This window comes from Hemicordylus capensis, chromosome 6, assembly GCF_027244095.1.
Source record: "Hemicordylus capensis ecotype Gifberg chromosome 6, rHemCap1.1.pri, whole genome shotgun sequence".
NCBI classification, from domain to species: Eukaryota; Metazoa; Chordata; class Lepidosauria; order Squamata; family Cordylidae; genus Hemicordylus; species Hemicordylus capensis.
Window position 1 is genome coordinate 19,801,205 of NC_069662.1, and position 13,313 is coordinate 19,814,517.

The window sequence follows — 13,313 nt, forward strand, 5'->3', positions numbered from 1 at the left end:
AGAAGACAAATTAAGACCATGTATGCACGTATATAGTATAGTGTATACTATACCTTTGCATTTTCAGGGTATCAGTTTTCTGAGTGCAGAACTGAGTTTTGTTTTGTTTGGTGTAGAATTTCACCAGTGAGGGAATGGAGATGACAGTTCAGATCTGACCAAATGGTGCAGGTGTAACAGAGTCCAAGACACACACAGCCCCTCAATTGAGCTAAAAATAGCCATTTATAAAAACTGGGTTATAACTGCAGCCCTTTATCCTCCCTCCCCCTGTAATTTCTCAGTTCATTAACACAGCTGTCTCTTCATTCACAAACAGAACCCATTTCCTTACTTTCCCTCCCTCCCCACCCCACACCCAATCTAAAACAAAACAAGCACTAGAGGTTCTATTTACAAGTCACAAAACAGGAAAAGAAAACTGAGTCCAGATGGAGAAAGAGGGCAGAAGCGTAGGAGGTGGAAGGTCGGTTCTTTCTGCCCCCTAGTAGTGGGTGGAGGTATGAATGTGGTGTGTTTGTGTTGTGTGTGTGTGTGTTACAGAATGAAAAAAAGAGATATTCTGGGATGCACTCCCACATGGTTTCTAGGAAGTGTTACCGTTGCTGTTGTTTCTGCCTTTGATGCAGTACTCCCATGGCTTTTTGGTCAAGCTTGGGATGGACAATAGGATAAAACAGCCTCCGCCAAAGATCAGGATCGACCCAGCTGCCAATGCACAAGCTACAGACCAGGAATATTCATACTCCAGTGGGATGCTCTCGTTGGAGGTGATAAGGGACCGTACTGAGTGCCGGAACACTTCCAGACAGACTAGCACCATAACGCCTGAAGGGAGGCGGGGAGAGAGAGAGAGAGAGAGAGAGAGAGAGAGAGAGAGAGAGAGAGAGAGAGAGAGAGAGAGAGAGAGAGATGGTGCTAAGAGTTAAGCTCAGGTTCCCCTCCCTTCCTTTGGGACTTCCTTCCTTCCGGAACATTTAATTGTGAACTATGACACAAACCAGGAATATGGAAAGCTTCCTGGAAGGACACTGCCTTAGAGTTAATTGGACCCCACAGAAGTGCATTGTGTGGTTTATTTTCACTACCAGCAGCTGGAACTGTTGCCTACATGATTTACCTCTGTTTTAGGGAACACAGTGGTTAAAGGAATGCTCAGCCTGCTTCAGGCTGGAGTGGCATGGGGAGGCCTAAATCGAGAGGGGCAGACCTGAGGAAGGAAGGAACATTTTGCAAGATGTTTTTACCTGATATAATAAAGAATATGGATGCTGGTTTCAGGAGGAATTCGACTTCTTTGCTCAGAGCCATTATGATGCAGAGAGATCCCATGGCCATGAGGGTGACACTGAGAAGAGACACAACGGCAGCCGTGATGTTCAGTTCTACAATGTGGCCAGGTCGGGGAGAAAAAGCAGTCATTACATACCCTCCAACATTATTTTTCCCCCCATATTTATATCACGCTCTTCCTCCAAGGAGCTCAGAGTACATGCTTATTTTTATTTTCACAACAACCCTGTGAGGTAGTTTAGGCTGAGAGATGCATAACCAACCAGCCCAGAGTCACTGAGTGAGTTTCATGATTGAATGGGGATTCGAACTCGGGTCTTCCCACCAGTCCTAGTCCAACACTCTAACCACTATGCTATTCTGTCTCTCTTTTTTCACAGATTAAAATGAGGACTTGTAGCACCTCTAGTGCCGGGCCAAAGATTGCTGCCTGAGCACTCCTTTTCCATCCTCCCAGCGCATTTCTGATAGCTTAAGTATTTGCTGTGTTAATTTACTCTGCAATAGCCTGTTAAAACACCAGAGGCATGCCACATGCAAACATACTTGCACTAGCACAACACTAGTTTGGAACACAAGCTCCAGACTTAGTGCAAGCAGCTATTGCAACAGCCTCGCACTAGGGCAACATCCTTGTGCATGCGCAATGTCAAGATTGTCGGCCAATTATCTGATAACATGCTATCACCATCCAAAATAAACCATGGCAGGTGCAGGGTGGGGTGTGGTGTTTGCTCCATGGTGCCCTTAGTGGTCATGCACATGCAGTGTATGTGTATGTGCACTAGAGTCAAGAATCAGCTACTCTCTTCGCTCAGAAAGAAATGTTATTTCTAGGGGAGCCAGGGGAGGGGAGTCCATGAAAAATGACGGTGCTGGTTACTCTGTCAACATTTAAGAAGGCAGCTCCCTAAAAGCAAAGAGAAGGACGTTGGTTTCCAGGGATGGAGTTGGAATATAGGAACTTAGTCTCTGGGAAATAGGAACCACTAGAGTAGCTGTCATTTTGCCAGCCATTGAAACTGGACTTGTGCTCCAAACTGAGAGTACATCAGTTTGGAGCTGATCCTGTGGGCCTTTCCAGACAGTGAAAATGCTAGGATTTCTCCCCTTAGCCCATACTTGAGTGCACTCTGATCCAGCAACACCACTGTAATGCGTTGTGGAGGGGTTGTATCCACAGCCTTGCTGTGGAAAATATATCTATACTTGTGTCCACCAAAATCCACAACACAGAAGAGGATGAGTGTGCAATAATGTCATCACTGAAGCCTCCACCCGCTGGAGAAGACTTTTGAGGATACCATGGACAGCCAGGAAAACAAACAAATGGGTCATAGAACAAATCAATCCAAAATATTCACTCAAGGCACAAATGACCAGGCTCAAACTATCACACTTTGGACACATTATGTGAAGACCCAGCTCCCCTGAGAAGTCCATAATGCTGGGGAAAGTTGGAGGAAAGAGGAGAAGAGGACGACCAGTAGCAAGGTAGGTGGACTCGATTACGACAGCAATGAATGCACCATTGAGAGACCTTAAAGGCCAAGTTGAAGACAAGATCATCCTGGGGAGAATCTATCTATGTGGTCGCTAAGAGTCGACACTGACTTGATGGCACTTAATCAATCAGTCTTTCTTTGACAGAGTTTTGGATGAGTAGACCAGTTTCCGAACCCAAGAATCCTATCTGCCCTCAGCCCAACCAACAATCCAACAGTCCGATCCGGACTCCTTGCCCCCAAGATTCCACCCTCCAAGCATCTTCTCCCTCCCTCCACATTCCATGCTCTGAGCAATCCCCCCTCCCATCCAGACACACCCCAAAGCACAAGTACAGTGACATCCATAGCAAAAGGGCATGGTCTCAGGACACTTTAGGGGTGGTAACTCTGGGCTTTAGCTTCCTATGTTTGGCTCTGTTCTCAAGGCGGGGCGGGACCAATGTCATTTGCTGTGTCTTGAGCAGTGTGGCGATGGCCAAAGGTGGAACACTGTCAGCCATTGTGCGTAGCAGAGACGGGCATCGGTCCAGTAGTGATGACAAAGAAAGGGAAAGGGGCCAAGGGAATCTGGCTGCCCTGCTGGAGAGACTTGGCAGGAGCCTGGTGGGCCTTGGGCTGTGTATCGGAAAGTGCTGGAGATGTATTTCAATAGCGGCTTGCTTATATTCTCAAAGGGAGAGCCTCCACTAACTACCCTAGCATCTTCCGGTGTAATGCAAGACCTTCTGAACAAGGCACGCAGGTCTTAACATAATTAGTTGCAGGGGGCTTATCACTGTTTTACGACTGAGAGCAGAGCAGCACAGCATTTTAAACTAGGATTGCAATAATTCATAGGTTACAGAAAGCTATTAAGGGACATCTTGAACAACTAAAAGAGTGCCTTGATGAACTAGGCTGTGTGTGTGTGTGTCTATCTATCTATCTATCTATCTATGAGAGAGAGAGAGAGAGAGAGAATAGCTTCAAAAAGGCATTCCCTCCTCTCACATTCCCTCCTTCTCGCACACATCAAAGAATAATTATTCTATGGTAGGGGTTCCCAACCATAGATCTCCAGATGTTATAGGACCACAGCTCCCATCATCCAGAGTCCATTGTGGCTGGGGATGATGGGAGCTGTAGTCCACCAGCCGTAGTCCACCAGGGACGACAAGGTTGGGAACCTCTGTTCTGGAGTGATGCCTGCATGATGCACATGTGCATCATCTGAAAAACTTTGTACTGAAAAGCTTCAGAATTGTTCTTTTTGCTAAAATAAACATATGATTCAATGACAAATATGTTTTTAATCCAGTGGCAGCCCTACTTTGAACACATATTTTATTCCTTAAATTTTTGTTGAGTTTTTTACAAGTCAAGGGAGACTTGACTACTCGCCCAACAAATTCTTAGGCCCAAACTACATGTGACGGCAGCGAACTTGCATCTTTCAGTGTGTGGATCTTCCCTATCAGCATATACTGATAGGGTGAAGAATATGATTTAAAAAGGGCCAAAGGAGTGTACTGGTAAGGGTGTTTTATCTCCCCCCCCCGCCACTCTTACCCCCACAATCCATGGTAGGACTTCATATGCAACAAAATGAGGTGGGAATGAAATGGTAGGATCCTGAGAGGGTAGAACGGACTACACCACTTCAGGACACGGGTAGATGACACAATTTTAAAATTCTTCCGTAAAATATATTCTCTGCATATTAAAAACCCAACATACTGAATAGAGAGTGGACTGAGCGAGAACATTTCCCCCTGATTTGTTAGGTTTTAAAAAAAATTGTGAAGGGAATTTATTATGTAAGGGTGCATTCAAAAATGGCACTCCCCACCTGCTTCCTAAAGTGGTACAGCCACTCCATCAGGGTTCTACCACCTCATTCAGTCAAAGGTGTTCATATGCTGCCTTTCCACAAAATGGTGCCCAAGGTGCCTTACAAGTTGAAAGACAGTAACAGAAATAATGCACTGCAAAAAGATTAACATCAATATATCAAACAATGCATTAAGGGTTCATAGGGAGAAACACCACATTTCAGAACAAATAAGCAACAACAACATTTCAATAATAGAAAAAAAAATTGTATTCACTATCAATAGCTAACTACAAAATTGCCTCTAGAAAAGGGTCAGGTTCTGTGACAACTGCAGCCAATTGGCGTAAGACATCCTCTCTCATTCCACTGCAGGTGTAGATCAGGCCTCTGTCCTAACACTGAATTTCATTTGTTTTCTTACACATATATTCTGCTCTTCCTCCACCGAGGATGATGTCTGTAGTTCCCCCATCCCCCTCACCATTTCTTTTATCCGCACAACGCTTTTAAATTGCCTTGAGGTATAATAATTAGATGGTATATAAATAGACTAAATAAATAATAAAGAACTCTGTGAAGTGGGCTAGGCTGAGAGGTAGTGGTGAGCCCATGGTCCTCCAGTGAGTTCCATGGCTGAATGGGGATCTGGAACTCCTCCAGTCCTAATCCAATACTCTAACCACTTCATCACACACACAAAAATAAAACCATGGACATTTGATTCATTCGTTAAATTTTAGAGTTGTGGGTGGGACACGAGAGTTCTTCTAGTCCAACCTCCTGCTCAGAGCAGGAAACTGTTACAGGGACCCTGCAATACCACCTAGCCTCTCTTTGAAAACTGAGAGAAGGAGAGCCCCTCACTACAGGAGGCAGGCTGTTTGGGGTCTGGGTGAAAGCCAGAACATGCTGGAATGGAACAAGGTGAAACAAGGGGGCCAGAACAAGGGGGCCAGAACAACCCCTTAAAAATCAAGCTGGATCCCAAAACCAGAAGGATGTGTTAGAGACACTGGAGAACAATATTATAGCACTGAAATATTTCCAATATTACACTTTTATTACCTCCTTAAGACAGACCTGCCCAACATAAGGCCTGGGGGCTGGATTCGGCCCTCAGGGACTATTTTACTGGCCCCCAGGAATCCTGCAGCAACACAGGAGCTAGAAACTGCCTTATAGTACCATCCTATGCATGTTTTCTCAGTAATATGCTCCATGGTGTACCCAGTGAGGCTTACTCCCATGTAACCATGCTTAAGATTGGAGCCTGAAAGCAATGCCAATTTAGGGAAAACTTGGCATTTGTTTGGGGCTGGCATGCACTCCAGGGCCCACACTGCTTGAGTAGGGACAGGACCTATTTTCTGGCCACTATCCTTGGTTACAACTATGGGTCAACTGACAGGTGGAATAGATCCACAGGTAACTAATAATATTTTTAATTTTAATGTAATATGTGAGCAGCATTTATCTCAGCCCCTGCGTGCCAAGTTGTGGATGGTTCTGGCTCACAAGGGCATTTGAGTTGTGCAGCCCTGCCTTCAGTGCTAAAAATGGACTGGAACAGCCCGGAATGCCCTGCAAAAGCCTGGCCTATTGCACATTTATTCACCCCTTCAGAGCTGGAAAGACAGAATGGCTTGAAACACCCCAGAACAGCCGCCAACAGTCAAGTAGCATTCCCAAAACAGTGAAATGGGCTGCAGACACTGGGGAAGAATATTATAACACTGAAATATTTCCAATCTTGCACTTTTATGAACGCTTTCAGTGCAAAAAATGGACAGAAATAGCACAATGGCCTGAAACAGCCCAGAACGGCCCCTAAACTGTCAAGCAGCATCTCCAAAATAGTGGAATGGGCTGCAGGCGCTGGAGACGAGTATTGCAACGCTGAAATATTTCCAATCTTGCACTTTTATGAACCCCCTTCAGTGCCAAAAATGGACTGGAACGGTGAAATGGCATGAAACAGCACAGAACAGACCCCTAACGGTCAAGCTGCATCCCCAAAACAGTGGAATGGGCTGCAGACACTGGAGAAGAATATTGTAGCTCTGTAATAGTTCCAATATAACACTTTTATTAAGCCCTTCGGTGCAAAAAATGGGCTGGAACAGCCTGGAATACCCTGCAAAAGCCTGGGCTATTGCACTTTATTAACCCCTTCACAGCCAGAACAATTGAATGGTTTGAAACCACCCAGAACAGCCCACTAACAGTCAAGCTACATTCCCAAAACAATGAAATGGGCTGCAGACACTGGAGAAGAATATTGTAGCACTGAAATATTTCCAGTCTTGCACTTTTATATATCCTTTCAGTGCCAAGACTGGACCGGACGGTGCAACGGCCTGAAATAGCCCAGAACAGCACACAACTGTCTTTCAACCCATTTATTGATTCTATGACTATGTTAAGTGCTATATATTTTATGAGGTATGTTTCTATTTACAAATAAGAAATACATGCTCTGATATATTTCAAAGATCTTTCATTGTTCCAAAGATATAGCATATTAGTATCTGAAGCCACATTCTTTTGAAAACATGAATCAAGGAATATATTTTTATGTCAGCAACTACATTTTTGTGTTGAAAAAATCTTTACTCTTAGCATTATTAAAAACAAAGCATTTCTAATTCTCCTCTGTTAGCACCACGATTAAGTTTCATGATAATTAAGGCTGTGTAAAGGAAAAGAGTGCAGCCTTCTACAAAGATTATTTCCTTTGTCACGTATGTCAGTCACAACACTTTGGACATTTGTATATTGTGTAAGGAACTTCAGCTTTTCCATTAAGCACAAGGACCACAAATACCAAAGTGGAAGACAGGAATTTGATAGCAGTTGATATCCCCTGACGTGCATTTCTGGAAATGGCTGTCTTGAAATTGGTTCTGACTTGCAGCTCATTCCAATGTTTTTGGGATACAGTTTGACTGTTAGGAGTCTGTTCTGGGCTATCCCAGGTGGTTGTTCCATTCCAGTCCATTTTTCGCACTGAAGGGGTTCATAAAAGTGCAAGTTTGGAAATATTTCAGTGCTAAAATATTCTTCCCCAATGTCTGCAGCCAATTCCACTGTTTTGGGAATGGAGCTTCACTATTAGGGTACCATTCCAGACTCTTTCAGGCCATTCTGCTGTTCCGGTCAATTTTTGGTATTGAAAGCATTCATAAAAGTACAAACCTGGAATTATTTCAGTACTACAATATTCTTCTCCAATTTCTGCGATCCATTCCACTGTTTTGGGAATGCATCTTGACTATTAAGGGGCTGTTTCAGGCTGTTTCAGATTATTGCACAATTCTAGTCCATTTTTGACATTGAGGAGGTTCATAAAAATGCAAGATTAGAAATACTTTAGTGCTGCAACACTCTTCTCCAGGGTCTGCAGACCATTCCACTGTTTGGGGGATGCAGCTTGACAGTTTTGGTGCTATTCTGGGCTGCTTCTGGTGGTTGTGCTGTTCCAGTCCATTTGTGGCACCGAAAGGGTTCATAAAAATGCAAGATTGAAAATACTTTGGTGCTGAAATATTCTTCTCCAGTGTCTGCAGCCCACTGTACTGTTTTGGGGATGCAGATTGACAGTCTGGTGACTGTTCTGGGCTGTTTCAGGCAATTCTGCTGTTCCGGTCCATTTTTGGCACTGAAAGCGTTCATAAAACTGTAATATTGTAAGTATTTGAGTGCTACAATATTATTCTCCAGTCTCTACAGCACATATATCTGTTTTGAGGATGCAGATTGACTGTTAGGGGACTATTTCTGGCTTTTTCACACCATTCCGGCTGTGGAGGGGTTAATAAAGTGCAATAGCCTGGGCCATTGCAGCCTGCTGCACTGTTCCATCCCACTTTTGCACTTGAAAAGGTTAAGGAGACCTAAAACACCTAAAGCACGTCTGTTGCCTTCTTCTAAATGACAGCCATTAAGATATTTGAGGTTTCATAGGTCATCTCTTCAGGTGATTTTTTGCCAGGCAGACTCTAAAAAACAGAATTGAATCTGGTTGGGTGGAAGCACTAGGGGTGAGAAAGGGCTGCAGAGGAAAAAAACCCACAGAGGCCGCATTCGGATGTAGTGCGAATGGACAGATGGAACTGCGGTTCCGTGCCCCCCCCCCCCCACTCTGCTGTCCGCATTCAGATGACGGGGGAGCTCCCTCTGCAGTCAGTGATACTGCGGAGCGGAGGGGGAACTGGCTGTGTGGGCTTCCTTCTTGACTGAAAGACAGCCCAAACAGCCAATCAACTGCTTGTTCCAGAGGACATAGCCTGTGGTTCTGCATTCAGACATACTGCAGGCTACATCCAACCTCAGGTCGAGTCAACAAAACTTGCTACAACCCAAGGGAACAGACTGGAGTTCCAAATCTGAACCCTCAGTTTTGTCACCAAGCCTACCTCCAATTGCCTGCATTTCCATATAATGCTCGCAGAACCATGGGCCCCTTACATTGCAGTTTCGTGTTATGTATGAATGCAGCCAGAGTAAGTTTTCAGTCCAAGTCCAACACCTTCATGACATTTTAGCTTCTTACTGCTGTCTTCACATGTAGTTTGGGCCATAGTTATTCCTAATAAAGGAGGTTTGGTTTTATCTGTTTCTGCTTGGATTTTTGGTAAAGGTCCAACACAGCTTTTTTCCTGGATCTATTAAGAAAAGGTAATCTCACCTTTTTTCGTAGTTCTCTGGAAGATGTGGGCATTTTCCCCGGTGGTGAAGAATTTGAAATAAGAACAGTTGGCTTCTGAAATGAAGGGAGAAAATTGAATTAAAACAAACACAAGCAGAGAGGGAAGCTGTTGTGCATGGGTATCGTGGGGGGGGGGGGGTCCAAGGGAAGCATTTGTGCCCCCCTCCCCGACTGAGCCATTGAATTCAATGGGGCTTACTCCCAGGTAAGTGGGTATAGGATTGCAGCCTTTGCCACACCCCCAGCCACCCCCAGAAAAAGTCATAAAAAAGAAAAAAGAGATAATGAAAGATGTGCAATGGACGAACTATGCAGATAGGATGAAATATCTGTCTGTGTGCTTAATTTGCACACTCTGTTTTAATTGCATAATACGTTTTTCTTATGTCTGGTATTTTCTGTTCATTTGCATTTGTTCACAGAGCAAGATGGGTGTCTGGGTGTAGAGAACAGTAGGTACTGCAAACTCATTGTTCTGAAGTATTGGAGAAGCTAGAATAATTAAGTTAAAAGGTTCAAATACTTGCCTGTTCTCACTCAAGGATGCTTCATATTTTACCAACTTTCCACATGGAAGAGGGGAGTGTAAAATACTTAGGGCAAATCTACACCACCACAGCTTTAAACCATCTGCTAGCACAAAATAGTGGCTTGGGAAGGCAGAGTCAGTCACAAAATGGCAGCTTGGGGAGGCAGAGTCAGTTAATGGCACAGCGGGAAATGACTTGCCTAGCAAGCCAGAGGTTACTGGTTCGAATCCCCACTTGTATGTTCTCCAGACTATGGGAAACACCTATATTGGGCAGCAGCGATAGAGAAAGATGCTGAAAGGCATCATCTCAAACTGTGCGGGAGAAAGCAATGGTAAACCCCTACCAAAGACAACCACAGGCCTCTGTGGGCGCCAGGAGTCGACACCAACTTGACAGCACATTTGTGGGGAAAGAAAATTAAGAGAAATGTGTGGGAGAGAAAGTAAAAGCAACCCTGAGTACTCGAAAGTGAGAGAAACTAAAAGTGGCACAGTTATGCCCCTACTCAGCCAGCCAATCGGGCTTTGCAATATTGGCTGGGAGGGAGAAGGGAAGTCTAAACATCTGGACAGCTACTTCAGATAAGGCCAGGAGTTACTAGGAGCTAATGGCTGCCCCTGTGTGATAGGCTTACACATGTGATACCTGCAGTGTGCTGAATAATTCTGGAATCTATAAAGCAGTCTTAAGGACTATAAACTTGCTCATTTGGGGGGGGGGAATAAAATCTGAGCTTGAGGTTTATAGTGGAGCTGCCCAGTTCTGAAAATATTGTGTAACTTGTGAACAGGCTGCAATTTTCCATGCTATTTGCTAGTGTATCTTAATTCTCAGTTTAATAGCAGACAAATTGAGAAACTGAAGAGATGAGGCAAAGATTCGGCAAGCCGTCCATGTCTCCATGCAGACCAGTTTGAGTAGCACAAACTTGGTTCATAGCGAGGTAATGCGAGTGCAATTTCTAAAACCTGGTAAATGAGGGAGAGGGTAGCTGGCAGAAAAAGAGACTCCTTGAACCGAAGTCCTGAGGGCTCATCCTTTCTGAGTTCTTATGTTGCCCAGTGGAGTGGATTTAATTGTGTCCCCAGAGAGAGAAGCGTTAGCAATTACTGCAGTCTCTGCAGCTGGACAAATTCCAGGTAGCCCCAGGGTGTGAAGAGCAAGAGCAAGTGCAGTGTGTGCGCGTGTGTGAGGGGGGAGGGCAGGGAGGGGAAGAGAGAGAAAGAATTCAGTGGGGGGAAGATATTTGTATGAAAGATCATTGCACAAAAATATGCTATAATTACAGACTGCAGGCTCCTCCCCCCACCCCCCATCAATGGCTGGCTCCCTCAATAAGCAATGCTTCCACTTTACAGTCCTGAACTACCATGGTTTTTGCCCTCTAAAGTTAAATGTGTGAAATGGGTGGTGGTGGTGGTGGTGGTGGTGGTGGTGGTAAGGCATTATTATGGTCCAAAGGAACACTGCTGGCCTATTCTTGTGACTGGCTAGAGTTAACGATGATCACCGAGCTGGGTGATCCTGTGAAAACCTGCAGTGCCCCAAGAATTGTAGTCCCACCACCGTGATTAACTAGCATGAAACTACAATCTGATCATAGCTCCCGGTCGTTTAATGTTAGTTAACTGTAGCAGTGGGACTACAATTGCTAGTAACGCACAGGTTTTCACGTCATGCTCTGCACAGTGTGCCCAACTCAGTGGTTGTAGTTTACTTTTAAACTGTGGTTGCAAACACAGTCCCTGCATGCAATTCTGAAACCCAGCTGAGAATACACCAAACAATACAGTGGCGGCGAGAGGCGGTAGCAGGCAAGGATCTCTGGTACCTTCTGTAGTTCCCAAACTTTTTAAAACAAGTGCACCCCTTCTGTCGCCAACCTTCAGCTCACATACCGCTCCCCCCCCCCCCACACACACTAGTTATGAGACAAGCTGCTCCAGTCACTGGCTCACATCCAGATTAAGTTACTCACGAGTGCTCCCACTGTAATTCATGAAACAAGTTTACAAGTCCTATTAATTCCAATGTAAGTTCTCAGTGCTAATTTTCTGAAGCCTGTCAATCAGACTGAGGGGAGGGGTATGCTGCGCTTCAGCATGAAGCCATCCAATCAGGAGCAGAGGAAGAGGGTCTTCTCCCTCCTCCCTCCCCTTCTGCAGTGGACACAGCACTCCCCTGCAATTGGTATTAGGAGGCATCCTGCTTCTGAAGCTAGAGGTAGTCGTATATAGACCTAATGACTAGGCACTATCCTGTCCATACCCTTGGTGGGAATTGCAGAATTAGTGTCTTTGACTTGTGAGGTTCGTCAGTTCCATTTTGCCACCCATGCACTACATGCAACTGCTGGGAAAGATCTGGGCTGAACTACCACCAATATGCCACTTGCACTCATTTCCACCAGCTAATCCCAGAGAGGTGGTGGAAACTCTGAGCTGGTATTGGAGGCAGTTCTGGTCTGCATGAGGGTGAGCAACCTGAAACTGACTCCAGACAAGATGATGGCATGGTGATTGGGGAGTTCTACTGATCTTGAGGAGGTGTGTGGCCTACTTTGGATGGGTCTGTGGTATACAGGCATGCAGTTTGGGATATCTCCTGGATCCTGCATTATCCTTGGATACCCAGGTGATGTTGGTAGCCAGGTCTATCTTTTACCAGCTTTGGCTGGTTTGTCAACAGTGGCCCTCCCCAGAGAAAGTGGACCTGACCTTGGTTACTCATGCACTACTTAAATACAGCCTGGAATACTGCAAAGCTTTCCATGTGGAGCTGCCTTCATAGAAAGTTTGGAAAATACGGTTGGTTTTAAAATTCCCATCGGGTTGTTAGTAGGCACAAAATGATCAGCACGCATCATACCAATCCTACATGAGTTACAATGGCTACCAATGTGGAACTCTCTCCCTGGGGAGAGTGTCACCAAGCCCCTCTTCTCTTTGGATTGGCTTGGAAAGTCTTTCTATTCCCTAAGGGAATATCTTGGGTCCCCAGATATTGTTGGTTGGCAACTCCCATCATGCCTAGCCACAATGGCCAAGGATGATGGGAATTCAACAACATCTCGGGACCCAAGTTTGAGAACCCCTGCTGTAACACATTTTAGAGACTAGTTTTATTAGCCCTGGCCAGTAGCATAGGGAGGGCACAGGTGGCCCGTGTTCCGGCTGCCCACCCACCCCAACCTGGTGGCGACCCTGCCCATGCAGTGCATCCCCCAGCAGCACCCTTTTCCCACCGCACACGCAGGGTGCCCCTTCTCTCCCTGCTGTGTGTGGCGGCAGCAGCGGTGGTGGTGGAGCAATGGGCTCCTTGCAGGGAATAAACACCCTCTGTTCTGGAGAAGTGAGCTAAAAGCCCCATCTGGAAAGGCTCCAGGTGTGGTCACATTTTTGAATGCACCTCTGTGCCCACAGAAAAATACCATCTCAAGGTCTGAACCCTTCTCCTTG

The 13,313-nt window shown here is 45.4% G+C and overlaps 1 protein-coding gene across 6 annotated transcripts in view; it reads right to left on the minus strand.

The window, feature by feature from the left end:
* Positions 1 to 206: 206 nt before the first annotated feature.
* The window catches only part of CACNG6 (calcium voltage-gated channel auxiliary subunit gamma 6), a 43,036-nt gene continuing 29,929 nt past the window's right edge, over positions 207 to 13,313 (minus strand). For all 6 annotated transcript variants that reach the window (XM_053265480.1, XM_053265477.1, XM_053265479.1 and 3 more), the window contains 3 exons: positions 9,302 to 9,376; positions 1,248 to 1,385; positions 207 to 828 (listed from right to left, as the gene is read on the minus strand). In XM_053265480.1, the coding sequence (XP_053121455.1) occupies positions 587 to 828; positions 1,248 to 1,385; positions 9,302 to 9,376 (455 nt within the window). In that variant the 3' untranslated portion in view covers positions 207 to 586. The remainder of the gene's footprint in view (positions 829 to 1,247; positions 1,386 to 9,301; positions 9,377 to 13,313) is intronic.